The 26,241-nt window shown below is 54.8% G+C and overlaps 10 protein-coding genes across 10 annotated transcripts; 4 read left to right on the forward strand and 6 right to left on the reverse strand.

The window, feature by feature from the left end:
• Positions 1–912: 912 nt before the first annotated feature.
• Positions 913–2,259, forward strand: ACO1O0_003379 (uncharacterized protein; the record flags this gene model as incomplete). Its single annotated transcript, XM_083192833.1, has 5 exons — positions 913–966; positions 1,016–1,275; positions 1,398–1,510; positions 1,629–1,745; positions 1,793–2,259. The coding sequence occupies 5 exons, from the start codon at positions 913–915 to the stop codon at positions 2,257–2,259; spliced, it is 1,011 nt and encodes a 336-aa protein (XP_083051890.1).
• Positions 2,260–2,474: 215 nt separating this feature from the next.
• On the reverse strand, positions 2,475–3,371 carry RPP1 (RNA-binding RNA processing protein RPP1; the record flags this gene model as incomplete). The annotated part of the gene is made up of 1 exon (XM_083192834.1): positions 2,475–3,371. The coding sequence occupies one exon, from the start codon at positions 3,369–3,371 to the stop codon at positions 2,475–2,477; it is 897 nt and encodes a 298-aa protein (XP_083051891.1).
• Positions 3,372–4,137: 766 nt separating this feature from the next.
• On the forward strand, positions 4,138–4,574 carry ACO1O0_003381 (uncharacterized protein; the record flags this gene model as incomplete). Its single annotated transcript, XM_083192835.1, has 2 exons — positions 4,138–4,281; positions 4,368–4,574. 2 exons carry the CDS (start codon positions 4,138–4,140, stop codon positions 4,572–4,574), a joined length of 351 nt encoding a protein of 116 aa, XP_083051892.1.
• Positions 4,575–5,164: 590 nt separating this feature from the next.
• On the reverse strand, positions 5,165–9,251 carry ACO1O0_003382 (uncharacterized protein; the record flags this gene model as incomplete). Its single annotated transcript, XM_083192836.1, has 6 exons — positions 5,165–6,300; positions 6,350–7,146; positions 7,193–7,960; positions 8,012–8,248; positions 8,304–8,961; positions 9,020–9,251. The coding sequence occupies 6 exons, from the start codon at positions 9,249–9,251 to the stop codon at positions 5,165–5,167; spliced, it is 3,828 nt and encodes a 1,275-aa protein (XP_083051893.1).
• A 743-nt stretch (positions 9,252–9,994) lies between these two features.
• On the reverse strand, positions 9,995–11,254 carry ACO1O0_003383 (uncharacterized protein; the record flags this gene model as incomplete). The annotated part of the gene is made up of 1 exon (XM_083192837.1): positions 9,995–11,254. One exon carries the CDS (start codon positions 11,252–11,254, stop codon positions 9,995–9,997), a length of 1,260 nt encoding a protein of 419 aa, XP_083051894.1.
• Positions 11,255–12,463: 1,209 nt separating this feature from the next.
• SBH1 (Sec61beta family-domain-containing protein) lies at positions 12,464–13,062 on the reverse strand (the record flags this gene model as incomplete). Its single annotated transcript, XM_083192838.1, has 3 exons — positions 12,464–12,567; positions 12,668–12,872; positions 13,060–13,062. 3 exons carry the CDS (start codon positions 13,060–13,062, stop codon positions 12,464–12,466), a joined length of 312 nt encoding a protein of 103 aa, XP_083051895.1.
• Positions 13,063–14,134: 1,072 nt separating this feature from the next.
• On the reverse strand, positions 14,135–15,758 carry ACO1O0_003385 (HAD-like domain-containing protein; the record flags this gene model as incomplete). The annotated part of the gene is given in 4 exon segments (XM_083192839.1): positions 14,135–14,446; positions 14,504–14,653; positions 14,706–15,660; positions 15,679–15,758. The coding sequence occupies 4 exon segments, from the start codon at positions 15,756–15,758 to the stop codon at positions 14,135–14,137; spliced, it is 1,497 nt and encodes a 498-aa protein (XP_083051896.1).
• Positions 15,759–18,190: 2,432 nt separating this feature from the next.
• Positions 18,191–20,885, forward strand: PXA1 (ABC transporter transmembrane region 2-domain-containing protein; the record flags this gene model as incomplete). Its single annotated transcript, XM_083192840.1, has 4 exons — positions 18,191–18,823; positions 18,879–19,934; positions 19,994–20,447; positions 20,524–20,885. 4 exons carry the CDS (start codon positions 18,191–18,193, stop codon positions 20,883–20,885), a joined length of 2,505 nt encoding a protein of 834 aa, XP_083051897.1.
• Positions 20,886–21,614: 729 nt separating this feature from the next.
• Positions 21,615–22,745, forward strand: ACO1O0_003387 (uncharacterized protein; the record flags this gene model as incomplete). Its single annotated transcript, XM_083192841.1, has 2 exons — positions 21,615–21,895; positions 21,995–22,745. The coding sequence occupies 2 exons, from the start codon at positions 21,615–21,617 to the stop codon at positions 22,743–22,745; spliced, it is 1,032 nt and encodes a 343-aa protein (XP_083051898.1).
• Positions 22,746–22,977: 232 nt separating this feature from the next.
• ACO1O0_003388 (uncharacterized protein) lies at positions 22,978–25,065 on the reverse strand (the record flags this gene model as incomplete). Its single annotated transcript, XM_083192842.1, has 5 exons — positions 22,978–23,553; positions 23,604–23,753; positions 23,811–23,924; positions 23,993–24,033; positions 24,348–25,065. 5 exons carry the CDS (start codon positions 25,063–25,065, stop codon positions 22,978–22,980), a joined length of 1,599 nt encoding a protein of 532 aa, XP_083051899.1.
• Positions 25,066–26,241: the final 1,176 nt, after the last annotated feature.

Raw genomic sequence — 26,241 nt, forward strand, 5'->3', positions numbered from 1 at the left:
ATTGGTAACAACAAACAGGCCACTCTTCTATTAATATGCAGTTCATTTTCACTTGCAATTGAACGTGTTGGTATGCGGACGACTCGAGGCTACTGGTGATGAAGAGTCGATGACGGCTATCATCGCTAGCCAAGTATCTCGTCATACAGTTTTGGTGCAGGAGTACATGGCCTCCCACAGCTCACGGATCTCTAGAGCCCACGGGGCCGCGCCTCCCCCCCGATTCCTCTCCCGCCCCACGATCTCAGATCCTCATTATCTTCAACCAATAAATCAGAAAACACCATGTGATCATAAATGCAGGTGCTCCCCAGTTAGCTCGACTAACTTAACCAGAGAGCTTGAGAAGCTGCAGCGCCAGATGCACAGACAGCCACAGACAGTCGCAGGTATTGCAGACAGTTGCTGTCGGAGCTCCGTCTCAGATCCCTGTCGCTACCTCCAGAATTCCGGCATCGCGACAAGCCTCGTTTGAAAGGCACCATTAGTATGGTCTAGACGGCGGCAGCTCAAACAACGGAGCCACAAGGCACGGACAAATGAGTATACGGATACGTGTTTGGTGGCGCCCTCGTTTGAGCCGCCGTCTATTAGACTGCCAGCACTAGTAGACACTTCTGAGATATTCTCCCGGGCGGGCCTAGGAATAATTCCTTTCATGATTCTGTATACTTGCCACGCTCTCTTGTAGTCCAGAAACCGGATTAACCACTCTCTTTATCGTCCCTCATTGTCTTGATCCTGCAGATCGCTAGTCTTTCGTTAACGACCGCATCGATCTTGTCTGCTCCAGCCTAACACTCAGCGCAGGCTGTGCCTGACTGCTTCACCAAGCTTTATAAACCGACTGTTCTTGTTGCGCTGAGTAGCCGACTCCTTGAACACTTTCTCGACATCGCATCTTCCCACAGGATGCGACCGAGACCGTCCCACTCCTTCCTCCTTTGTGCCATATCTCTTGCAAAGGTAAGACCAGAGGCCTTCGAGTCTGCACCTTTCCCTAACCACTTGGCAGGCTGCCGTAGTCGACCAAGGCCACCGTTCCAGAAGAGACGGCCTTCTCAATGAGGTGAAGCAGTTGTTTCGCGGGGGAAATCAAGGTCGTGAGACCGTGACCGAGACTATCCGTCAAACCATCACCGTCAACGGCGCTGATGCTCTGAACTCCCTCAACGCCACGACAACCGAGACTGTCACCATCTCGGTCCACCTTACCAATGGTGTAATTGAGGAAGATGATGAGGGAGGGGAAGTGAACGCTGAGTCATTCGAAGGGTAACGTCGTCTTCCCAGCTTTGGGGATTTCCTGGGCTGACGGATCCTTAGTTTCCGGCTATCCTTCGTCACCGAAACCGTCGTCGCTACCCAGCCACCATCAACCACAACCATTTTCGCAGAGAACAGTACCAGAACCACCACTATCCTTCAAATCGTACCGGCAAGCACCGTGACGGAGGAATTGCCGGCCGAAACGGTCGTGGTAACGGTGACACAATCATGCCCCGGAGGCGTAAGTGTCTTGTCATATCCTCCCAGGAACGCCCAGCTAAGCGCCTTGCAGGGTCTGCCTGCAAACACACCCAAAATCACTACTGGGGAAACGCTAACGGCAGCGCCGTCAGTTGTAGTAAAACCAGTCCCCAATGAAGACGGCAACGGAGTGGGAGTGACCACAGTGCCCATTGCGGAGTCTGCTCTGCCACAGACGACTCTTGCCCGCGATCCCTTGGCAACTCTAAGCATAAGTGAGTCAAATCCCTAGTGCGTCGAGCCCTGGCCTAACAGAGGACAGGAACTACATTGGCACCTTCGGCGCTGCCACCCACGCCAACAAAAATCGCCGGGGAGCCCGCTGAGCCTGAGGAGGACGAGCCTGAGGGGTCCCCCGGCGCTGATGAAGGCGATAGTTCCGAGTCCGACAGTGACTCCGACAGCGAATCTGACTCCGACGACGAAGACGAGGGTGACGAGAATAATGAGGAGGAGGATAGTGAAGATGATGAAGAGGATGAAGAGGACGAAGGCGACGACGATGATGAAGAGGAGGAGGAAGAAGACGGCGATGAAGACGCCCCTGATCCTTCTGCTCCAGCTGACCCGGTCCTCTCAGAGACATCAGACCCCGCCGGAGCCACCGCAGCACCGGTGCTGTTGCCCTCCATCGACTTGTCCAGATTCAGCTTGAACAGCCGCCTCAACTTGGGCAACTTGATTCCACGCACCGAGGTGGAACGAGCCCAGTCTACCGACGGACCATAAAGTCACATGGCGCAGACCGAGTTTGGCTGACGTCGAGTGCGGACACGGGCATCCAGCTAGGTACTGTACCGACCCGCTGGCATATACCTTGTTGTATATATTGGCTCAATTGAATTCCTCTTTTTCATACTGCGCCGACCCGTAGATGTCTAATGGGTATCTTGAATGCCTGTAACCCTGGAATAAAAAAGAACGCCGGAGGCCCAATGCTGGTGCTACCTCTTAGCCAAGTCCCCATCACGCGTCACGACCTTCATCTTCTTGTGCTGTCGGATGTTAGTAGCCTGGTTCTCCTCCTCGCCATTCTTTCGTTTCTGCTTCTGTAGTTTCTTCGCCTCCTGCTTCGACTGCTGCTTCGGTTGCTGCGTCTTGGGATCAGGCCCCGCCGTCTGCACAATGTCAATGACCCCGCGGAACCCATTCCGCTTCATGCCCTCGTTGACGACCACGCTCCGCGGCCCCGCCCCCAGGCCCTCCATTCCCTTCTCATTCCCCAGCCCGCACACGCTGAGCAGGTTGACCACATCCGCGGGGGCCCTTAGCGATAGCGCGGCCCTGGCGTCGCTGCTGATGATGATCCCCCTGCCCCTCGTGGCGCGCACGAGGCTGGCGGCGTTGCCGATGAAGGCGGCGCGGCCGCGGGCGTCGGCGGCCAGGGCCTGGGCGTAGCAGATCTCGAAGCGCACGCCGCGAGACACGGCGGCCATGCAGGGCTTGGGGCGGAAGTGGAAGGTGAACTGCTGGGTGAGGTCGAGGGAGATGAGGGGCACGTCGAGGGTGAGGCAGGCGTTCTGGAAGGCCTTGTCGGTGAGGGGCCGGACGGCGAGGATGTCGAAGGCGCGGATGAGGGAGGGGAGGCGGTAGTTGGAGGCGGCGGGGTCGGCGAGCGGGAGGGTTGCGCGGTGGAGGATGTGAGGGAGCTTCTTGTTGGCGGCGGTCTCGGCAGACAGGTCGGGGAAGGGCGCGGTGGGGTCTTTGCCCATAGGGGGCTGGGTAAAGGTGTGGTTGAGGGCGACGGTGCCGTAGCCGAGGGAGGAAGCGAAGGCGAGGGTCTGGAGGAGCTGCTCCTTGGTGGTGGTGGGGGACCACGCGATGTTGAGGTCGTAGAGCATGGCGGGCGAACTGGGCGAACCGGACGATGGCCTGGGGGGGTCACAGCCGTGCTGACGTCAATGGAGCGCAAATCAGTCCATGGGACGGGAGTGCGGTGCCTCCCTCGAAGTCTGTGGACCGTGTGGCAGGATGTGTCGCGATGCGTGTCACGGCGGTCGTTGGAACATGCACCACCGTTCGGGAAAAATTTAGAGGTGAGCCTGGGTCCCAGTGACGCAGATTGCAGCGAGTTGCAGCCCTGGCACTCCACTCCAGAGTCTCAGACTCTCAGGGCACCTTGCAGCGGCTTGAGTGGCCCAGTGGGCTGCATGCATGCCTTGGTGTGGCCCGTGCGCCTATGATGGGCTTGATTCCTGAAAGCTGGAGCTCCTCCCGTGGCTAAGCCACAATCGGATGAGTCGTCACTCGTCACTCGTTGCTCACCTCTCTCCCTCTCCACCAGGCGGCGCAAGCAGCAGCTGCTCGACAACTTCGCACCACCTCCATTCGCCTCCATCCATCCATCTTCACATTGCTTATTTCTCTACTCCTCCTCATTCCCCCTATTCTGCTTCATTCTCCTTTCAAGTATTCTTCCTTCTCCCCACTTACTGTAGGACGGCCCGACAAACCCTTCCTACCCGCTATAAGAGCTTCCCCAGCCATAGCCGTCTTCCTCACTCTCGATCGCAACACTATAGCCGAAGAAGAAAACCAAGGCTTCCGTGTCGTGCCACTTTCCAACCCCACATCGAAACCTCGAACAACACCGAAAACACCGCCGCCATGTTCTTCTTCTTCATCTGCGGCGAGAAAACGTTTCGCAAGGAGCTCGAGGGCTATGAGGGCGTCGTCTGCCAGTGCCACCACTGCGGCAACATGTCCGGTCGCGTCCTCAAGCGCCGTCCCTTCTTCACCGTCTGCTTCATTGTAAGTCATTAATTAAATCCGGTCCACGCTGCCCCCACCCCCCGGGAGAGGATCCAAAAGTCCCGTGCTAACTATGGTGAAACCAGCCCATCGTTCCCTTCTCCATTTCCGGATACAAGGACATCTCGTGCCACATCTGCAACTTCAACCAGCCCCTCGAGCAGCGACCCGATGTCCAGGCCATGGCCAAGGGTGGCCACGGGCAGATTCAGAATCAGGGACACCACCAGCCTCCGCAGAACTACGCGCCGCAAGGCAAGCCGGGATACCCGCAGCAGCAACAGTACCGCTAAGGTGGCACAGTCCTAGCAGACGCCTCGTCCGAGAGCTTGGAAACTGCACTTTCTTCTCTACGATAATCCCGTCCCAGTAAAGATAATACCAGGGCACACACCATCAGCATGTCTCCTTCGTCGATCCCATTTCCTATGTTACGGATATCAACATTTGGCGTTTCGGGGTGGTTCAAAGTAACACGAGTTTCTTCGGCTCTTGTGGGTTACCAGGTATCAAAGGCCCAAGGAGCAGATCGAATTAAGGGATGGAGCTAGGATTAAACACATTGGAAACTCGTCGATGCTTTGCTAAACATTTGCGAGGAAAGTACGAGTTATGGTCCATGGTTACTTGGTAGACACTTTGGATGTGAGTAAGGACTTTGTACGCAACAGTCACACGTTTGGGCATGGATAAGATGGGAGAAATTCTGCGCGTGAGGCCGCGTCGTTCCCAGAGTAGCTGGCATAGGTATTTGCTTACATCTAGCACAAAGATCACACGCAGCTATTAGCTTGTCCATCGAAGGCCCTATCGAATTTCCAAATGACTAGCCCAAGTAAACTTGCAAGGGGTATCCGTATAGTATCATCGCCAACTCTCCTGCTCAAACCCCACCTAGCCCCGAGGGACCCGAGTTGTCATCGCGACCCATCTTCAAGCTCTCTTCCATCGCTCTCTTGAGGTCCTCCTCGTCGTCTTCATCGTCTCTCCCAGTCCCTACACGTTTCCCCTTGCTTTTTTGCCTCCGAAATTCCTCCTCTGCCAAACTTTGCTTCTTGACGTACTCCATCACGATATCCTCCTCTGTTCGCTGCGTCCTTTCCCTGTCGGCTTCTTCTCTGGATGCCGCTATAGCGCGCTCCAACTCATCGTCCTCAAGTGGCAGTCGTGGGGGTAACTGTGGTGCCCTCTTCTTCGAATCCTCAATCGCCCTCTGCAAATCCCCGTCATCTTCATTATCTGTGTGTCTTTGCTTCTTAGAAACCAAAGTGGAGTTCGTAGCGTCGAGCTCCACGATTCCTTGCTCCTGCGGAAGGGACATGGATCCTGATTGACCTCCCATACTTTCCCTAATTGCGTGCTCGATAAGATCCTGATATTCTTCATCCGTGATCTGATACGCGGCATCGTTGAATATGGATGGGTCCTTCTCGGATACCGGACGGACAGGCTCGGGGAGTTCGCCTTGCTGACGGACAGCGCTGACGCTATGACGGATGGCCTCCTCGACTGCGGCATCCTCCTCGGCATTTCCTCGCGAAGTCTCCCTAACCGACGCTTGGATAGCCTGTTCGAACTCGGCGTCCTCGGGGATGGTCGGGTGCGTGGTAGGGCTGGCGCTGGCAGGAGCACCAGACGAGCCAATGAGGTTTTTCTTCCACGAGTCCTTTCGAGCGTAAAACCTTGTCTTTTCGTCCCTAATCCTCTCATCAAACGAGGAAAAGTGATTCAGCCATCCAGGATGTATCCCAGTCGAGGTTTCTCCTGCATTGCTAGGGTCATATCCTTTTTGTGTTGCCCTCTCTTTCCCCTTATACGTGTCAAAACCTTTGAGGTCGAAAGTCTCACTGCCCCAGCGAGCTACAATGTCCTTGCGCTCTTCAGGAGTAGAGTTCCTTAAGTCGCGCTGGCCTTGGATGAACCTAGAGGTGATGATGTAGTTGTGGTTGCTTCGTGTAAACCTCTTGGAAACCTCCGCGTGAACTCCCTTCATGGTATACGCAGGAATACCCCAGAAGCCTTCAACTTGTCAGCAAGCGGTCCGCAAAAATTATGAAGAGATACTCACCTGCGGCAGGTTTTGTGATCAGCCCTCCAATACCCTTTCCCACTCCTTTGACAAGTCCTGCTGCACCTTCCTTCTCAGCGCCTTTTAGTGGCTGCATTACCAGCCCGGAGATCCCATCAAAAAGCCCGAAACCAAACTCTTTCCCAGCGACCTTTATCCCGCTGCTAAGGTCGGTAACCTTCTCCGCTGGCCGTACCGTGTCATCGTTATACAGCCTCGGTACATTTCTGAACCCTTTGGCCAGTCCGAGGCAGAAATTCATTGGTGATTTGACGCCAGTGCCAACAACACGGCCAACACTTTTACCGGTACCAACAGCAGTCCCAATTCCAACTCCAACTTGGGAGGAATCCATATTTGCATATGCCTCCTTCATTCGGGAGTTTGAGGCTCGCGTTGTGGGACGGTCAGATGGGCTTGCCAAAACAGTATCCGAAGAAGATGTGAAAACAGACGCTGAGTCTGATCTGTGGGACTGACTGGACTGTTCAGGGGTCAGTATAGTCGAGGACATAGTTGTTGGTTCGCCCGAGCTTGTTGATGGAATTTGGGAATGGCCTTCTCCAGACGCTATAGCGGAAGCGAGGCCATCCCCTTTAGTGTTGGCATAGGGTCTATCTCCAGAGGGAGAGCGACTCTCGCGGTTCTCTGTGGATTGGTTACGACTCTTAAACATTTCTCGCGGCATGTCAGCAATGGCCATTCCAATACCGCTCGCGTCCATGACCAGAGAGCTCGCAGCCGCTGAAATGGGATCCGGAGGTTGGTCCTCGGTATTGTACTCTCTAGGGCGGTACCTGAACCAGATTAGATCCCAACTTAAATTGAGGGTTTGTAACTCACAGTTTCAGGTCTGAGTACTTCAAAAGTCCCTCTTCAATGAGAACAGCTGCGGCAAGGGGACTCAAGCGCACTTTGCTCCTCTTGACACGCCACACCGCTGTGCGGCTTGGGGCGACGGAACACCGCAGCGACTCAATGTCGAGGTGGCTGTGGAAACTTTGCCCTCCGATATCAGTGCCTTTTTCGTCTCTGATCTTTTCCCCGTAGAGCTTGGCTTGCTGCAGTGTCTCTGGCCTAAGGCAGATATTGATAGCCTCGGCCAGCCTTTCAGATGTCAGCTTCTTATAAGGTATCGGGTCGGGCCCAGCTTTGGCTCGTGCGATCATGGCTCCCCAGAAGGGTTGGTCTCCAAAGAAAGGTACAACGAGCGTGGGCTTCCCGGCCTTGATGCCAGCAGCTGTTGTCCCAGCGCCACCATGATGCACCACGCAAGAGACGCGCTGGAACAGCCAGTCGTGAGGAACATTTCCCAACATGAAGACGCCTTCCGGTATTTCAAAGTCGTCGGCCCCAAGGCCACCCCATCCCTTGGATACAAGAGCTCTAACACCACTGTATCGAACAGCATCAAATATGGTTTGAGTCATATGGTTTGGGTTATCGACAACAATCGACCCAAAGCCAATGTACACGGGAGGTGGACCGCTCTCCAGGAAAGCAGCCAGTTCAGGATCAGGAGTGTAAGAGGTGGCTAGGTCCAGAAAGAAGAAGCCGGATATATCAATATTGTTCCTCCAGTCGTTCGGCTTGGGTATCAGAGCGGGAGACCTAGATCCTATGTCAGAAACAAAAATGAGACTCCCAACACGGCGAACCTACCAGCAATAGGTGTAAGGTATCTTGAGTCTGTTAAGGAGTCCCGGCGCCCAGATCATAGATAGAGGATCGAGATCCAGCACCTTCTCCCTGAATCTGTTGATGACGTCTCCCAATCCCTGCCAAGTCATCATCTCGACAAGAGTATACGACAGGTATTTGGTCATAACATCGTCGGCGTTAGATGACTGAATGTCGGCAAGGGGGTGAGGGAAAGCTCTCGTAGGGGTCCATGGCATCCTGTGTGTCTGTTATTTAGTTGGAGGAGTTAGGCTCGAATACCATGATCACTCACGTAAACATCATGTGCAGGGGAATTCCCAACTTCTCGGCGACGTGAATATGTGCAAAACTCGGAGGGTTTGCAATGATGGCATCAGCTACGAATGGTTCCCTCCCGTCATCGTCGGGTACGCGGACGGAGAGGTCGATAGTCTCTTTGGTTGTTCTAGGGGCCGGCCCCAGCCCATCGCCAGACTCGATGCATGACCTCCAGCATCCGACAAGCATATCGGCAATGCCCTTTCGGCGCTTAGTGATCTCGCCGCTCTTGACTGCGTCAAACCCTGGCATGAGGCCGGGGTGCTTCACCATGAAGGCCATGAGCTCGGCGGGGTCGCCACCAATACTGAAGAAGTCAAGGTCATTCTCTTCCACGAAGGGCTGAAAGACAGGGTGGGTGGCAATGCGAACGCGGTGACCATAGGTGTCCCTCAATACCTTGCCCAGGGCGACGAAAGGCTGGACATCGCCACGCGAGCCGACAATCTGAATGACAACGTTGAGGCGGGACGGCGGCTTCTGGCCAGGCTGACCGCCGAGGCTAGGAGGAATATAGGCGGGAGGAAGTGTAGTAGGTGATTCAGGTCTGATCTGACTTTCTATCGCGGGGGAGAGAAGGTCGGCAAGCCTTCTGTTCTTGGTGTTGATATTTATGCTAACCCGACCATTGTCTATCGAAAAGAAGAATCAGTACCAGCCTCAGCCTGCATAGAATAGGGGTCCCTTTACCGGTTATAGCAGCGCCAGCCTCGAAACCTGGTTGCGAAAACTGCATTTGATCGTGAAGCTCTCCATAGGCAGGTGGGGGTTCCTGCGGTGGCTCTGATGAGCCACCCTGAACGTCCAGCTCTGGGACCAAGAAGCCATCTGACACAAGCGCGTCAGAGGCCTCATCAGGGAAGCTGGGTGTCGCTTGCCCCAGAGGCAGCTCGCCCTTGGTGCCACTTTTGGTGTCGCCCATGATGGTGGAAGTGGAAGTGAGCTATGGTCTGGAAAGGGGGAGCTACCAGCTACCTATTAGTAGCTACTGGGTGGCCTTGAAGGCGCAGTCATATACTCCAGGGCGAACAGGGCCCGCCACAGATAAGCTTCCCCGCCCCAATATCACTGACACGTTGCCGAGTCTGTCTCCCTGGATCAGAGATGGCGAAAACTTAGGTAGATAAGTACCTAGGTGCACGCAGTTGAAGCGGAATCTGGGACGAAGAGTGAGGGAGGAGTACAGGAACGAGCAGCTTATCGATAAAATGCCCAACGCGGGCAGATGAAGGAGGGAGGTCGCGACTGCCAAATGACGATGTCAACTGCCTTGGCAGGGTACAGAGGTACGTACCATGTAGATCAAGGTGGGCTGTGCTGGAGATCAATCATCAAGGTGGGCTTGGTGGGGTGACGTCCTCATCATGTCTTGCCCACTTGCCCACCTTGGAACAATACAGGTTGGTACGAGTACGAGTACACGAGTACTTGTAGACATTCCAAGTTCCATCACATGGCATACCTATAGGTGGCTAGTGCTAGCCAGGCACCATTTGCACTACGGATACAAGCATACAGCAGAGATCCCTCTCTGTCACGGCGATTTAAGATGGGTACACAAGACAATAATTGGGTGCGAATTCGCTTAATTTCAATTCAAAAACCGCTGGTGCTGGTGCCGCTAACAACCCAAAGACTCCCTGCTCCATACGAGTACTCTCCATATCAAATCCTTCTTGGATTCCAATTCCAAGCAAAGGCCAAGGTGCGCACGCTGTTGTAAGCCTGATATACTGTCGGCTCCTGGCCCCGCACAGCCCCGGACGGCCGATCCGACGTGTTAAGGTGCGACTGCCACTTGGGATCCTTGACGTCCTGTCCCTTGCCTAGGTCCTTCCAGGTCGTGAAGATCACCGCCCGTGATGGTGACGAGGCCCCGCTGTTCTCCCTATACACGTCCCGGATGTCGACGGCCATGTCGGTGAAGCAGCACGGGCAGGCAAAGACCTTTCCACCGGGGCTCACTGAGGACCATCCGCATGGCGAATCGATTTCCCAGATGGATTTGTGGCAGCCCTCCGCATGGTAGCCATCTTTGGTGCGATCCACGTCAGTGTGGTGATGGCATTTCTCTTCGCAGTCTATGCCGCAGCCACCATGTGGGCAGAGGAGGTACTGCTTGAGGCCCGGTGTGTACTCAGTGTGCTGGCATGCCCGAAGGTGCCGGCGATGCTTCCGGAAAAGGCCTCCCAAGCACACGGCCTCGGGGACATCACCACATGTGAGGATGTGATGGGGCTTGTAGATGACGGCCTCGGTCTTCAGAAGCAGGCTCCCCCCGACAATTTGGAGTTTGTGGTGAACCTGTATCTGAATCCCTCTCTCCGACGGCAGGTTGAGAGTTGACGCCAGGATGTTTGGTGTGTAAACGGGAATCCTGACGGTCCTGGTCCGGTGGGAGTTCATGATGGCGGCTACCATGTTGAAGTGGACCTTGGGGGGCAGAAAGTGGGAAGCACCCTCGAAATAGGGGCTCATGATTTCAAGACTGGGCTGGATCCTGACGGAGCATGGCCTAATGAATTGACTATCCTCCGAGTGTGCCTCCAGGAGTCTGGAGCGTTCAGGCCGATGGAACTGGCAGCACCAGGGGCAAAGGATACAGTGCGGATAGGGGCTATCTCTCTCGAGGAGGGCTAGGATGTTCCGCTTTGTGAGAGAACGGGGTTCCATCTTCTTGCGGTCGACATGACGGCCCTCGAACTTTTTCTTCAGCCGTCGGTTGATGAGCTGCATCATGGCCTGAGACTCAGTAGGGAGCTGGTCCATGATGGTGTGCAGGATGCTTGGAGGGAGCCCTGGCAAGCTGGGCACCCCATAGTCGCCTTCCTTGCGGCGAGCCTGTCGAGACTTGTAGTGTCTCTTGATCTTGTTGCAGACTTTGTTGGCGACAGAGGCCACCGTATGGTTGGTTTGAATAGACATGATATCTATAATGATAATGTGTAGTTGGTAGTGAAGAAGACTTCTGGTGGTGGTGATGATGTATAGTGATTAGGTGAAGTGTTGGGTAGCAAGGAGGGCTTCTGGCAATGTGAACGAGGATCTTGACAAGGAAGAGTTCGATTTCAAAGGAGCGGAAAAGCTGCTCCTTTATAAACCCATCATAACTAGAGTTTAGTTTGTTTGTTTACATTCTCACGATGATGTTGATATGTTGTTTTGCTCCGACCAGAACTTTATGTAGGTGTGGCTACCAGCCTATGACTCCCAACGATGCCTTCGGAAACTAATAGACCGTCGAAATCCTCAGCAGATTTATCCTTCACTTCTACCAGTTTCCGTACACTACTTCTACTACCAATGCTTGGGTGTGTGTACGTTGGCATGTATCCAGACGATGTTCCCCCTATTCCACATACAACTTGAAGAAGAGACGATAGATCACCATCCCCAGGCGGATGTATTTTTTCATAGTGAACCACTGCCCTTGGTATTCTATGAAACAATTCACTATATACTACAGAAATAATAGCCCCAAACCACCACAGCATGCCGGCTTTCCTCTACCCCTTACCTGGTCCAGAAGACACAATGTCCTCGACGGTACGTATTTCGAAGTATCGAGGACCCAACAAAGTAATTAGATGACGCCCTTCGGGTTCGTGTGAAGACTGAAAAGACTTCATCTCATAACCGCGTTCGCGTCAAGGTTCATGGACAAGAGGGGTTGCCAGGGCATTCGGGAAGCCCCATGGACTGTCCATTAACAGCAGGGTGTCTCAGGGGCACCATCATGACTCCTATATCGAGATAGGATCCGCCACTCGTAGAAGTAATCCGCCAGGCCGCGACAAATCAAATGACCCTCAATTATTATGCGAAGGCAACATGGTCGGGTATAATACAGATGAATCCCCATCTAGCGGCCGTAGAGCTACCGGCCGCGCGAACCTCGGTGACGCTGCAAGCCGGCCCAGCCCCGTGGGAGATACTTTTGTGCCTTATCATAACACCACTCGCTTGACCCAACCCTGCTAAACCGACTCCCACCCTGATGGGACTAATGCCACAGTTTCCTCTACCCCTTTCGCGTTGCAAACACGCCCACTTAGCTCGAGAATCGCCGGGTAAGCTTAGCAATGACTAGGCAACTATCAGCATTCATTTCGCAGATGATATACACCCCAAAGGCTACTCACTGTGCAAAGCAACGACGCTGAAGATGAAGACAAGAGACAGAACCAGCACAACCACGGGGTCGACCTTCAGACCGGCCGACTCATCAGTGTAGAGCTCTGTATTCACGTCAGCGTTTTCATTCCTACTACGTAGTCATAGCTATCCCAGCGGGGCGCAGCCCTCCGCGAGAGGTCCTTAACGGAAGATAAGACATACTCAGCATGGTGCTGGTGGAGCCGCCGGCACCGGCAGACCGCGTGCTCGACGGGCGCGCATTGGCAATCTTCTCCTTCTGATCGGCAGCGGCGCGTCGTCGGATCGCGGTACGGGGGCCACCGGGGGGCGTGGGAGACGAAGGGCGGCCGACATTGGCACCGCTGGCAGCGCCGGCGTTGGCGGGAGACGAGGGGCGGGGAGAAGACTATCCATCATGGTCAGCTTGACAAGATCTTTCGCAGAGTTAAAAACCAATCCCAGTGCCATTGTAGGTTCAGTGACAAAAGGAGAATAGCAGCTCGAGCGCGCGTGATGCTACTCGACCCCTTGCCATATAGCTCCCATTCCCCCAACCATTGCATGACCGGGAAATATGGGAGAGTGGCGCGTACCATTGTGAATGAAGGGTATTAAAGTTTCGGCGAAGGGACCGCTGCAGGGCTCCCGTGTCGGTTTGTTGAAGAGAAGGTGATGGAAAATGAGTGCTTGGAGATGACGAGCTGGGCTGGCTGTTGAGATTGGAGGTCCCTGAATTGAGGCCACATGCACCACAAGCTGCCCATCTGGGGGACGAGTGGGTGCATCCCGGTGAAAGTATTTTTCCGCTCGCCGACAACCGACCAACTTCTAGCACTTGGCATCCAACGCCTCTCTCACTCCTTCCAGTGGCGGAGTCAACATTCCGTCGTAGGTAAGGAAACTTGACTTCCACCCAGAATAATGACTGTTGTTAAGAACTATATATACTAGTGCTAATAGTGGTATCACCAGATCCTGTATTCGCTGCTCATTGCCTAACATCATCTTCATGCTTGCCTTCCTGCGACTTTATCGAGTCTGCTGCTTGTTGCTTGCCTGCATGTATAATTCAAAAGACAACAACTCGAACCCCCCACTCAAAACAAAGGGAATCAAAAACTGATAAAAAGAATAAGACAATTTACCCATTCAGATGGGCATTCGGAAGGCACAGCCCCCATCCACGCTCGCATTCTCCAACAGTGACGTTTAGATAGACGCCTCCCAAGTTGAAATGCTCGCCACCACTTGCCGCCAATTCGCCAGAGCTGATAATTCCAGCATCTGACATCCATCCCCGAAAGAGAAATGGTTGCTTCTCCTTTCTGATCGTGGACCCTGGCTCCCCTGGTGTGATTCCATCTTTTCCCTTTCCGAGTCCATGGGATGCGATATCGTATGCCTGCCCCGTTTTTGCTGCTCCCTAGTAAAGGGGGAGAAAGGCATGAAGTCCGGAAAAGTGGAAGCCCTGTCGATGAGGGATACCGCTTTATTCCGGATCTCATTATGTAAGATTAGACAGTAATAATCTACACCAGCAGGAAACGAAAGCTCTTAACCAAACGCCGTCCGCTATGATGGGCAATATCGCAGTCTCCAAAGGGTTTTTCTCCGCGTCCAACTTGAAGCGCGAATGAGGTTAATTAAAAAAAAACAGAGGTGGTATCTTTAAAGAGTGACATCGAGAACCAGGCTGACGTCCGAAACCGTGGGCCCTGCCAGGTCTTCAAGCACGGGAATGAGATCTAATAACTCGTTGTCGTGGGCGTCGGAAAACCAGCTGCTGATTGGCACAGCATGCTGGGGATGAAAGATGTAGGAAGTCGGCGAGTTGTCGATAATTATAGTATCCTTCAGGTCACGTCCAACCTGGGAGAGGTCCTTGACGTAGTTTCCTTGGTGATTATAGCAGCTCTCTCGGAAAAGCCTGTGGTGCACGACCTTGTGGATATCAAGCTGATCAAGGAGAGGGTCGCCGTACTGGATTGCGCGATTAGCCAACTCCAAGCCTAAGGTCACAGCAGGAAAGAGACATACCTTAGAGACAGACGCGGTAAAGACGACAACTTCGTAGAGCTCGCCAACTCTCTTCATGAACTCGTCTACGCCAGGTCGCTTGATGACATAGACATTGTGATAGTTACCCTCGATTTCTACGGGTATCGTGAAATCAGCTTGGTGCAGAATCTAGGACTCGAGTCAGTGCCATGCATGAGAGAGAGAGAGCGTCAGAACAAACCTTAAAGGAGCTGTGCACAAGAGTCTCATCCAAATCCAGCACAAGGCATTTCCTTCCCTCGTGCTCGGGCGCAATCGGTGGTAGCAAAGCCTTCCGGTACTCCTCTCCCGAAGGGCCAGCTTCGGCCACGGCGATGGGTGCCGTGGGGGTAGGACCAGGCGGGGGCGGTGGAATTGCCTTGTCCTCCTCTGTCGTTGCTCCAACTGGCTCCTCCACAGGTGCTTCCTGTATAGCCACGTCCCCGCGGTTGGTTATTTCACCATCCTGCGCCTCCACCTTGGGAGACTCGACGCTGATGGCAGCAGCCCCGGATTGGCCCGAAGCTTCTCCAACTGCGACTGTTATCTGGTCGGCGTCGCCCGATGCCTCCTGATTTCCCTCATTTTGCTTGGTGTCATCCTTCTCATTCAGTACCTTGGACTCCGGTTGTTCCTGCGGGGTCCGTGGCTTGGCTGTAGCCGGCGTCTGCGGCAGCGTGTCCAGTTTATGGGCGTTCTGATTCTCAACATCGGGCCCATCCTGGGGTTCTGAACCACCGCAGCATCCCAGCAACGAGAGCAAGCCCCCGCTTTTCTTCTTTCTCCTCTGCATCGGCGAACCTGGCTGGGAGCGCCCTGGAGTATTTGTCGGATCACTGTCTCCCCCCGTCCGCTTAGTTGAAGCACTGCCGTTGCGCTGACGCCCTAAAAAGCTTCCCTTGCCCGAATTCCTAGATCGGCCGCCTATGCTGTTACGCGACTCGCCCGCAGTAGCGCCACTGAGAGGAGTTGGGGCGGTGGACTGATTCTTGTGTGACGAAGACCTTGAAGGAACCTTGAGGAGGCCCCGACCCTTCTTGGAGCTTCCACCATCCTCCGGTGCTAGCGTGCCCTTGTCTTTCGCCATCTCCGTATCTCCGGCTACCTGTTTAGGCTGGATCTCGTCGGCAGAGCTCGCTATTGGTTTCTCGGCCATGCTATCTAAAGGCAAACACATTAGCTCATATGTCAGGCAGTGAAGAGCTGAGGGGCTCAGGAATGGCTGAGGCTTGAATGAAAGGGGACGAGTCTCCATTGTGATGAAATATTCGTCGCAGGATGGAGATGGCCACACGTGCAGCTAGACAACTCAGGAGAGCGCAAGATGGGGACTCACCTGATTATCAACCAACGCAATCAAACGTTCGCGAGGTATCCGATCCCCCCAGCGTTGACTCTGGACGAGCCCCGAAACCAGTTCGCGGCGGCACTGCTCAGTGCGTCTCCACGAGCAATTCCTTTGAGGGCAGAGCGCAATACGCTATCAGCGAGGAGGTGAGGAGTCGTGGCGGTCGTCGTCGTCGGGGCTTGTCAAGCAGGGTTGTCGCGCGGTTGGGCAGAGACACAGCGTGCGTGGCGCGGGTAGCATGAGACAAGAAAAGCACTAAAGGGATGAACCCAAATCAATCAATAAAGCGAGAGAATCGAAGGTGACAAGTCGACAGTAGCCCGGCGGAGAGTCGAGGAGGAGGCCGGAAACGGATTGTGCGCAGGAGGCTTCGCGTCAAGCGTTGAGCAAGGCAGGAGAGGTCGCGCCAGGAGGGAGCGGGAAGCAGAGACGGAGAGGCTGAATCCACAGCAGGTCCAGGCCAAGAGCACCGGTAAGGGCAGCTGGTACGGTGAGGTATCCACTGTGGCCGGAAGCACAAGCGAGATGATTGCCTTTGAGCGTCAAAACCAGGTCGGGGATGGGCTGCAAGCGCAAGACGCTTGAGCGTATGGGGGGCGAGAGGATGAGTGGGTGGGGATGTTGGCGAGATTAGCCAAGGCTTTGGAGTGGCCTGTCTTGTAGGGTGATAACAGTATCACAGTGCATCTTAGGTATTACACACGTGACTCTCTCCTCATTTCTACGTGTCACAGTGCATTATTGGCTGCTTCAAAACTGTCCCCCGATCCCCCTCTAACATGCAGCGCTACCCCATGTCCCAAATCTCCCAACACTAAGAAATTAGCTGAAGATTGTCATGGAGCAGCCCGCTCGGTGCAGCCACTTCAGGTTCGGGAGCATTCAACCCCCTTGCTCCCGCTCTCGGGGGGGGGGGGGGGGGGGGGGGGGGACCAACACCAAGCTGCCAGGTCTCAAGTTCAAACAATCAAACTCTCCAAAACAGGTACCGGACGCGGGCCGCGCCTGGTGACCTTGTGCTGTCGTGCATACCAAACGGGCATTTATCCCCGTGGTTCCGATTCAGGATCGACAGAGGTGACAACATTCTCCCAAAAAAATACCTATGTACATACGAACTGCTGTCTGGGGAACTGCCAGCGTATGTACGGATACTCCGTACAGATACGCACAATTATTCGTGCTCATCCTAGCAGTAATACTAGTAGTATTTAGGTAGTGCATAGTATCGATCCGAGAGTCGGCCAGGGTCCATTGGAGGTGCTTTGTTGTTTGTGGTCACCTTTCGACACCGCTCCAATTAATACCATGTACGAGTACTCGTAGTCCACAATGGCCCACCTCTACTGGTTCGTCCATGTGCCGCGATCACCTTTATTATTCGAGGACCAGTGGTATTGAGGAACAAGGCGACGGGCGGGAATAGCACAAATGGGGCACTAGCAAGGTTGCGGAATGTGAGACTTCTGCGTGCTTTGATTGGTCCTGTTGGCGCCCAGCTCTCGTGACCCTACCCTGTGGTTGCTTCCAAGAGTGGGATAGGAATGCTGCCTTTCTTCTTCGCACCGGTGAGCTTGACGCTTGGCCGCCGGGTGTTTCACTTGGTAGACAAATATGCGCCGGGTCCATGGCGATTTGGAAAGAAGGATTGTGGACGCTATGCGAAGTATGGTTGGTGCTATGTAAGATGATAAGATGATGATTATCCAGCGTAGCATATGAGTACTTATCTAGCTATCCGTACTTATCCTAGGGATGGTTTCCACAACCAGAGCGCGACAAATCGACACAGAAACTATCTAAACGCGGTTGTGCCAAAAACTTGACTTTGTGGGATTCCCCGCTGCGCCATCCAGACTCTGCATCGATTCATGTTGCCTACTTACTGGGCCGTCTCATCTACATGTACTCGTACTCGTACTGGTGCATGGAGGATCCAAGACGAGATGGACTGTGTGGGCAGTCAGTGTGGGCAGCCAAGGTGGGCAGCTAGTGTGGCTAGGCAGTGTGGCGCTTCGGCGCGCAAGCCACCCGTCCCCCAGAACCCCACGGGCACAGGACGGTTACGGCCGGTGCCCCAGAGGAGCCTCGGACATTCACATGCCTCACATGGCATGGCAGCGATGGCACCCCAGAGTCCACCACCAGGTCGAACCACGAGATTGACAACGCAGCGCCGAACCCGTAGACGACCCATCGACCGACCAATCGCCCTCTCCCCGAACGACCTCTGCAGCTCTCGCGATCCGACTGCTGGCCCCATGGTCCCTCGTGCGACCGCATAAAGTTGGCCCTCGCTGGCAAAGCTCCCCTAACCTCCAACCCCCCCCAACGTCATCATGGCGGTCGTCCAATCCACCCTGCGACACACGGCCGCCGAGGATGCGCTGGCGGCATTTGTCGACAAATGGTCCAATATCATCCGCACGCGCCTCCGGAGCACATCGCGCGCGACCCGTCTCCTCGCGACCTTGGCCCTCGCGACCTCCATCATCCTGAGCGCCGAGGGTGGCCGACGGTGGTGGAAGAACCGTCGCCATGAGCGCGAGCAGGGCCGTAAGCTGGTCCGTACTAACTCGTGGCTTCATAACAAGGATGGGTCGCGCACCATCTACGTCCCCTACAAGGACGGCACCTCCAAGGTCGTCATCAACAACACCAAGCCTCTGACATTCGAGGCCCACCGCCGGCTGTTCCTCAACCCGCCTCGTGTCTCTGGTCTGGGTGATGGCACCGTTCCTTCGGCACAGACTAAGCCCGGACTCAACCTGGCCTTCCTCCATCAGTTCCTGAGTCTGATGAGCATCATGATTCCGCGCTGGTCAAGTAAGGAGGCCGGACTGCTCCTCAGCCATGGCGTGTTCCTGATGCTGCGAACGTATCTGTCCCTGGTGGTGGCGCGTCTAGACGGTGAGATTGTACGCGATCTGGTGGCAGGAAATGGTAAAGGTTTCCTCTGGGGGCTTCTCAAGGTAAGAAGAAAAACCACCCCATTTCATGACGCACTGGCACTAATCAAGACAATAGTGGTGCGGACTGGGAGGCTTTGCCTCTTACACTAACGCTATGATTAAGTTCCTAGAATCTAAGGTGTCTATTGCCTTCCGGACTCGACTTACTAGATATATCCATGACCTCTATCTCAACGACAACCTCAACTACTACAAGTTGTCGAATTTGGACGGAGGCGTTGGGCAGGGCGCAGACCAGTTCATCACTCAGGATCTGACCTTGTTCTGCGCGTCAGCAGCCAACCTGTACTCGTCACTGGGTAAACCTTTTGTCGATCTCTGCGTCTTCAACTACCAGCTGTACCGATCGCTGGGACCCCTAGCGCTGACGGGACTACTGAGCAACTATTTCCTGACCGCAAGCATTCTAAGGCGACTATCCCCTCCGTTTGGAAAGCTTAAGGCGGTCGAGGGCCGCAAGGAGGGGGACTTCAGGAGTCTACATGCCCGCCTCATTGCCAATGCCGAGGAGGTTGCCTTTTACGGAGGTGCGGATATGGAGAAGACATTCCTCAACAAGGAATTCAAGTCGCTCAAGAGCTGGATGGAGGGCATCTACATGCTCAAGATTCGCTACAACATCCTCGAGGACTTTATCCTCAAGTACAGCTGGAGCGCCTACGGCTATCTTGTCTCCTCGCTTCCCGTCTTCCTGCCCGCGTGGGGTGGTATCGGCGGAGCGGCCGAGATGGCCGACCGCGCCGTCAAGGGCGGCAGGGAGCGCAACCGCATGCGCGAGTTCATCACAAACAAGCGCCTCATGCTGTCGCTCTCCGACGCGGGCGGCCGTATGATGTATTCCATCAAGGACCTCTCCGAGCTGGCCGGACACACCAGCCGCGTGTACACCCTCATCTCGACGCTTCACCGCGTCCACGCCAATGCCTACCACAACCGCAGCGGGCAGAACGAGCTCTACTCTCTCTCCGATGTCCAGGGGACGATCCAGAAGGGCTTCGACGGTGTTCGTTTCGAGCATGTCCCCGTGGTGGCGCCGGGGCTGTGGCCCCAGGGAGGCGATGAGCTGCTGGAGTCGCTGTCTATGATTATCCGCAGCGGTGAACATCTCTTGGTATGTTGAAGTCATAGGAAAGTCGATACTGAGCACCCCTCACTGACGGTTCGAATTAGATTTCTGGCCCCAACGGCGTCGGCAAGAGCGCCATCGCGCGAATCCTGGCCGGTCTGTGGCCCGTGTACCGGGGACTGGTCAGCCGCCCCAAGAATATCGGGCAGGACGGCATCATGTTCCTCCCGCAGCGCCCGTACCTGAGCCCCGGGACGCTCCGCGACCAGGTCATCTACCCCGACGGCCACCAGGACATGAGGCAGAAGCGCAAGTCCGAAGACGATCTTAAGAGAGTCCTTGAGGACGCTCGCCTCGGCTATCTCCCGGATCGCGAGGGCGGCTGGGACACGCGCAAGGAGTGGAAGGACGTGCTGAGCGGCGGCGAGAAGCAGAGGATGGGCTTCGCGCGGCTGCTGTACCACGAGCCACAGTATGCCATTATTGACGAGGGCACCAGCGCTGTGTCGACCGATGTCGAGGGTCTCCTGTACGAGACGTGCAAGGAGAAGGGCATTAGTAAGTGATATTTCCCTTGCGGTATCAGTGTAGTCAGTAAGAAGTTTTGCCTTTGCTAACGGAGTCGATGCAACAGCCTTGATCACCGTGTCGACGCGCGCCTCGCTCAAGAAGTACCACACGTACAACCTGATCCTGGGCCAGGGCGAGAGCGGGGACGGGTGGGAGTTTGAGCGCATCGGCACAGAGCGCGAGAAGCTGCAGGTGGAAAAGGAGCTGCAGGACCTGCGCGAGCGGCTGTCCAAGGTGGACGAGTGGAAGCAGAGGAGGAACGAGATCGAGGAGGAGCTCGCGGCCGTGTGGACGGATGCGGGCGAGTCGCTCTCGGCGCCCAGCTACACCGAGGTGGAGAGGCCCGAGTCTGAAGCTGGGTTCCATGAGGCGCTGGAGACTCCCGAGGCCCTTGAGCCCTCTGATGCGGAGGCGCAGGCCTCGTAGCATGTACATTTGAGATACCCTACCTATATGCGTTCCATGAAGGGGGTGGGGATTACTGCTAGACTGGTTAAGTTACTTAGAGGAAGCGTTGCGTCTGCGTTGAGGAAATACCACTCGGATTTAGAATACGAAGTTTCGCCCCCAGTATAGGCTCGTTGACCTCGTCACCCATGAATGTTTTGTGGGAAAGGATATTAGATTATTTCTGTTGTCGGCTCCCGGGACGTATGAGGCCAGTGCGCAACTCGTGCTTCGCAGCCCCGGATTTCTAAGCATGTTTCCTTTTAAGGTACTTTCTGGGTGAATATTAGGCTTTTGGTATTTGGAATGGCGCCAACATGGTTTCGTTGACAGAACTGGGTGTGAAAGGGCGTGGTGTATAGGTGGCTTACACCTTGGTGACACTCCCCCTGGCCATGGCATCTTATTTTGACTCCAGCCATGGCTCTGGAGGCTTGACAGCAATGAATGTACCTGGTTTTGGGAAGTTGAAAGAAACCCTAATTTAGACAACTTGTGGCGATATTCTCGAGTACCCGCCTTGTCTGTGAGGGTGACAATGCGCACGCCTTCACATCAGACCTTGGCACTTACACGGATACCCGACGACGTTGTCACTCGTTCGCTTCCCCAAGACCACCTCTGTTCGGACAGACATTTTGCACCGGTCTGGAACAAATTATTACCTTATTATCCTAAGAACTCTTGGGGTTGATCTCTTCGACGACCATGGCCCCTCCTCCCAGTACCGGGACAACGGGCCCTCGCATCGTCAAGAGGGTTGCCCTGACGCTCTTTGCCTTTGTCACGGCTGGCTTGCTGGTCGCCATCTTTACGAGGATGTCCCCCCTCTCAGAGCACTATCTCCCGGCCATGCGCGAGGTCATGTCGCTGTCAAGCCCCCTATCGAGCTCCCTGTCGGGCAAGGAATCTATCGTGACGACCCCCCTTGTATCCTCCTGTACGCGAGAAAATGCTACCCACAACCCCCTGACGGGCCTGGACGCAAAGTATGCGCACCTTATGGACGACAAGTTCACGCAAGTTCTCCCCACTGGCATCCTTTGCGCGCTCAGTTGTGCCTCGGCTGACCTCTCTTGACTTGCCAGAATCGCCATTCAGACCTACAAGCGGCCCAAGGAGCTCCGAGAGACACTTAGCGCCCTGACGACTGAAAAGATCCCCTCGCTGCTCGAGATTGTCGTAGTATGGAATAATATTGATGAGGTCCCCCCCGCAGACTTTGTTTCGCGGCACGGTGTGCCCGTGCGCCATCGTCGATCCGAGCACAACAGCCTCAACCAGAAGCTCCTCCCAGATCCATCCTACCGCACCAAGGCCGTGCTTCTGTCCGATGACGACGTCTACTACGAGCCCTCCGACCTTGAGTTCGTCTTCCAGTCGTGGCGCAAGTTTGGCACCTACCGCCTCGTCGGTGCCCTGCCGCGCTGCTCCGACCACGAGGGCCAGGGCTGGAAGTACGGCTTCTGCTCCTCGGTCCCCGGCCAGAGGCGCTACTCCATGATCCTCACCAACCTGTGCTTTGCCCACATGGCCCTGCTGGACTACTACTGGTCGCCCGCCCCCGAGGCCGTCGCCATCCGCGCCTACGTCGACGCCCACTTCAACTGCGAGGACATTGGGCTCAACTTCCTCGCCTCGAGCCTGACCGGCTGGGGGCCCCTCGAGGCCAACGGCTTTAAGCCCTACCACAACATGGAGCCTGCCCAGGGCATCAGCCGCAAGCCGGGCCATCTCGAGGCCCGCACCAAGTGCCTCAATGACTTTGCCTCCATCTTTGGCTGCATGCCCCTCATCGACGAGACATCGCATATTGTCCGCGGCATGGCTGTCTTATAATCCGCATCTCTAACAGACTAGAGATAGCGGAGATGGGAAAGAGTTACCTGGTACTTGTTCTTTTATTTGCGTTTGCTCTATTGTCTCCTGGTATACGGACATTCCGCGTGCTAATTTAATACTGCGATCCTCCTTTATTGAACTTACCGATATCACCCCAACTCCTAGTCCCATTGTTCACATAATCCTGGGGCCACGTCCTGCTGAAACCGCATGCGCCGGCCGCCCAGACCTACTCTCGCGCCTTCTTTGCCCGTTCTGCTGCCCCCCGGATCTTGAACTCACCCTGATGTACTCTGAGACCCCCGCTATAGTCTGTGGGCTCGGAGTGGTCTTCAGAGGGGGGTTTCTGGGCACGCCTCAGTCGCAGCTTTCGTCGCCGTCTGTCGCCCGGCGTGTCGGCTCCCCGGGCCGGTTTGCGGTTAGACGATTTCGTTGGAGCAGGAGGAAATTTGAGCGTAGCGAGAGGTACCCGAGGGGCCGCGGGCAACACTCTGCCCCCCCCATCCCCCATATTCTCGCGAACGGGCTGCATCACATTCTCCCAGAAGTCCCCTGTCTCACCGTTGGTCTCCATTTTACCCTCTGCCCTCGCCTGAGCTATGTCCCTGAGGAGCTGGATAACGGAATCACGCCGGGACGGGTTTTCCCGCATGCATCGTAGCACAATGGATATCAACTTGCTGTCGATGTTAGGGTGATCTGCTGGGTGGGCGCGCCAGCCATATGTTACGTCGGAATCGCCGGGATTAATTTTCTTCGCTGTAAGGGGATGGACGAACTGGTGGAGCGTAATTGCCGTCTCAAGCTGTATAGGGGTTAGTACACTAGTATAACCGGCGATGGATCTAAACTCACAGTCTTCGCAATGGTGAATACATTGGTCCATGAACCGTAGCGCCCGGCCACTCTGGTCTTTTCGGGGTCGTCAAAATCCTCCGACGTGAACCTGGCTGGTCCGTTAGGGTCAGGAATTGTGAGAGAATCCCACTCCTTTACATTTTGCTCCTAGTGAAATGTTAGCATAAGGCCAAATGGAAGTCCCTTGTCGAGAGCGGCGCCTACCGGTACACCCTTTCCTGGCTTGACCATGGATCGCAAACACCAGTACTGGTCCTCTCTCCACTCATCCCAGCCCTTGCGCATCTCTCTGCTCCATTCTGGTCCAAAATCATGAAGCTGAACACACATATTAGCATAAAGTAGTTGACTTTGGAAATCCCCAAGTCGAGGTTGAAGAGACATACCTTGAAAATGTACTGTCCTTGCTCATTTTGCGATACAAGTACTGCGTTTCCCCTAGTTAGCATGTGCCCTAGTGACAGCCATAAGAGTCCAAAACCTACCGTTTGATTCTTCCAAATCAAGGTGTACATCGTGGGAGATTGGGAGTGTTTCCAAAAGCGCAAGAAAATCCTCAAAAGAGTCCGGGCCGTCACTAAAATGGCTCCAGTACATGTCAGATAATCCTTGGTCAAACTGTTCGCGAAGAACTTTCAGATAAGCGACCTCGGCGACGCCTAGTACTACTATTGGGAATGAATGAGGTTAGGAAGTGGAACACCCCTAGGCGTTCAAGATGTGATGGACGGCGGTACTTACAACTCTCCCAAAGTTGCCAGAGTGCATTGCTGGGGAAATGTCTCTGTATCGTGGCAGCTTTCTCGAAGATGGAATACAGATTTCCAAGGCGCATGTACTCCAAAACAAGAACATTCTCCCTCATAGCGTCGAATCTTTCGCCGCGAGAGAATCTCCCTCCTTGGCGGTGCTGGGCAGCCAGTGCCACTAGGTCGCGGGCCTGAACGATTCTAGACCCTAGGCTATATCGGTCGTGCCATTCAGCCTCTGTGTGGAGGTCCATGTCTGGCCTGACGCCCATTTTGATGATGACGTCCTCCCTATGGCCATCTTCGAACTCGACCTCCCATAGAGTGGCCAAGCCGAAGCCACCCTCGCCGACAACCTTCTTCCAATGAAACCGGAGGTCCCGGAAACCCGTCTCTAGCGACTTGGACATGACGAATGTTGGCATGCCATGATCCTCTTGAATGGCGTTTTTAGGGCCGTGACTATAATCGCCGAATCGGCCGATCTTCTCGGCATCAATGGAGCCATCAGGGCCAATTTCCAGGCGGTTAAGCACTTCTTGCATGTCCCTGGAGATGGGCGGGGTTGGTTCGCCCCTGGGTTTGTGAAGGACGACAGCCCGCTCTCCACGGATACAAGCAGATGTCCATGTTAGCAAGTTTCGGAAGTCGAGGAAGTGGGGGATTTCCACGTCTTTAACTAGCCACTGAATCTCGGGTTTCGAAGGCATTGTAACAAATCAACAAATCAACAAATCAGAGTCGTAGACGAAGCGTGAACGAATATATTGATTCAGATGTAATCAGATGGAAACATGTAATGTTCGATGGTACAAACTTGCAAACTTGAAGGGACACACGTCTATTATATCGTGAAGACCTGGGCATGGGCGAAGCGGCCTTCGAGGGCCGTCTCTTTGTGGACAGCGCTCGACAATGTGTCGTTGTAAGGAATCCCCGTACATTGTGGGAATGGTTGTTCTTCACTGCGGCAGTACAGAGAAAACAAAGGCTTTGTTTCTCGTCTAAATAAATAAGTCGCAAAGAGGATGCCTTTGTGCTAGTAGTTCATAAATACTAGTTAGTAGCGATAGTGAATGACAAAGGAGATCGGGAGAACCATGGCGCCAAAACAATGTACCTCAAGGGCGCTAGCCAGCAGACCACTAATTTTTCAGTAGTGCCTTCGGTGGAATGTCATAAGAAAAGGGTGCGGCCAAACTCACCAACTGTATCCGTAGAATCGTTAGAATCGTTACGATGGAACCGGAGTTGACGCTGCGAAGTGCGAAGGGGATTTAAATTTGCGGGCCTAAACGGTTCAACGGAGCTTCGTGGCCCACAAGGGCCGGTCTTTAGGCTAAATAGCCCAGCGCCCTGGGTTGCAAGTTTCAACAGAGATTCAGTTGTCTCTTGACTTGCGCGACTCAGAAGACAGTCAGAAGACCATGGCATTCTGAAGATCCATCTAGGCAAAACTGCCGGAATTCTGACACGGGCACGCAGGGTCCACACAGGGCATCAATCGGGGGAAAGGAGTGCAACGGGTGCCACTCGGCGTAACAAGACCGAGCCCGTGTGTTCAAGATGAGTAGGTATGTACGGACTTCGTACGGATGATATCTATGTGGTCGTAGGGCCGTCATCTGCCTCAGGTTCGATCACGAGGCGGGCGTTGCTCCGGGGTTGTTGGGGGGCCTGTCGGCCAGACAGCTTCGAGAAGCCCCGAGGGAGAGCTATAAACGCACAAATAGGCGGTTGACAATGCCGGGGGCCACCTTTACCCAGCGTCGCATATAGCCATGCCAATCAGCAACTGGGGCTATCGAGACGGCGCCGGGGATGTGGGCTCCTCGTTGGCCTTGGTGGTGGGCCAGCTGGAGTTCGCGGGCTTGCGGAGGCTCCGC

Source organism: Amphichorda felina (genome assembly GCF_050947745.1).
Source record: "Amphichorda felina strain 45539 chromosome Unknown scaffold_3, whole genome shotgun sequence".
NCBI classification, from domain to species: Eukaryota; Fungi; Ascomycota; class Sordariomycetes; order Hypocreales; family Bionectriaceae; genus Amphichorda; species Amphichorda felina.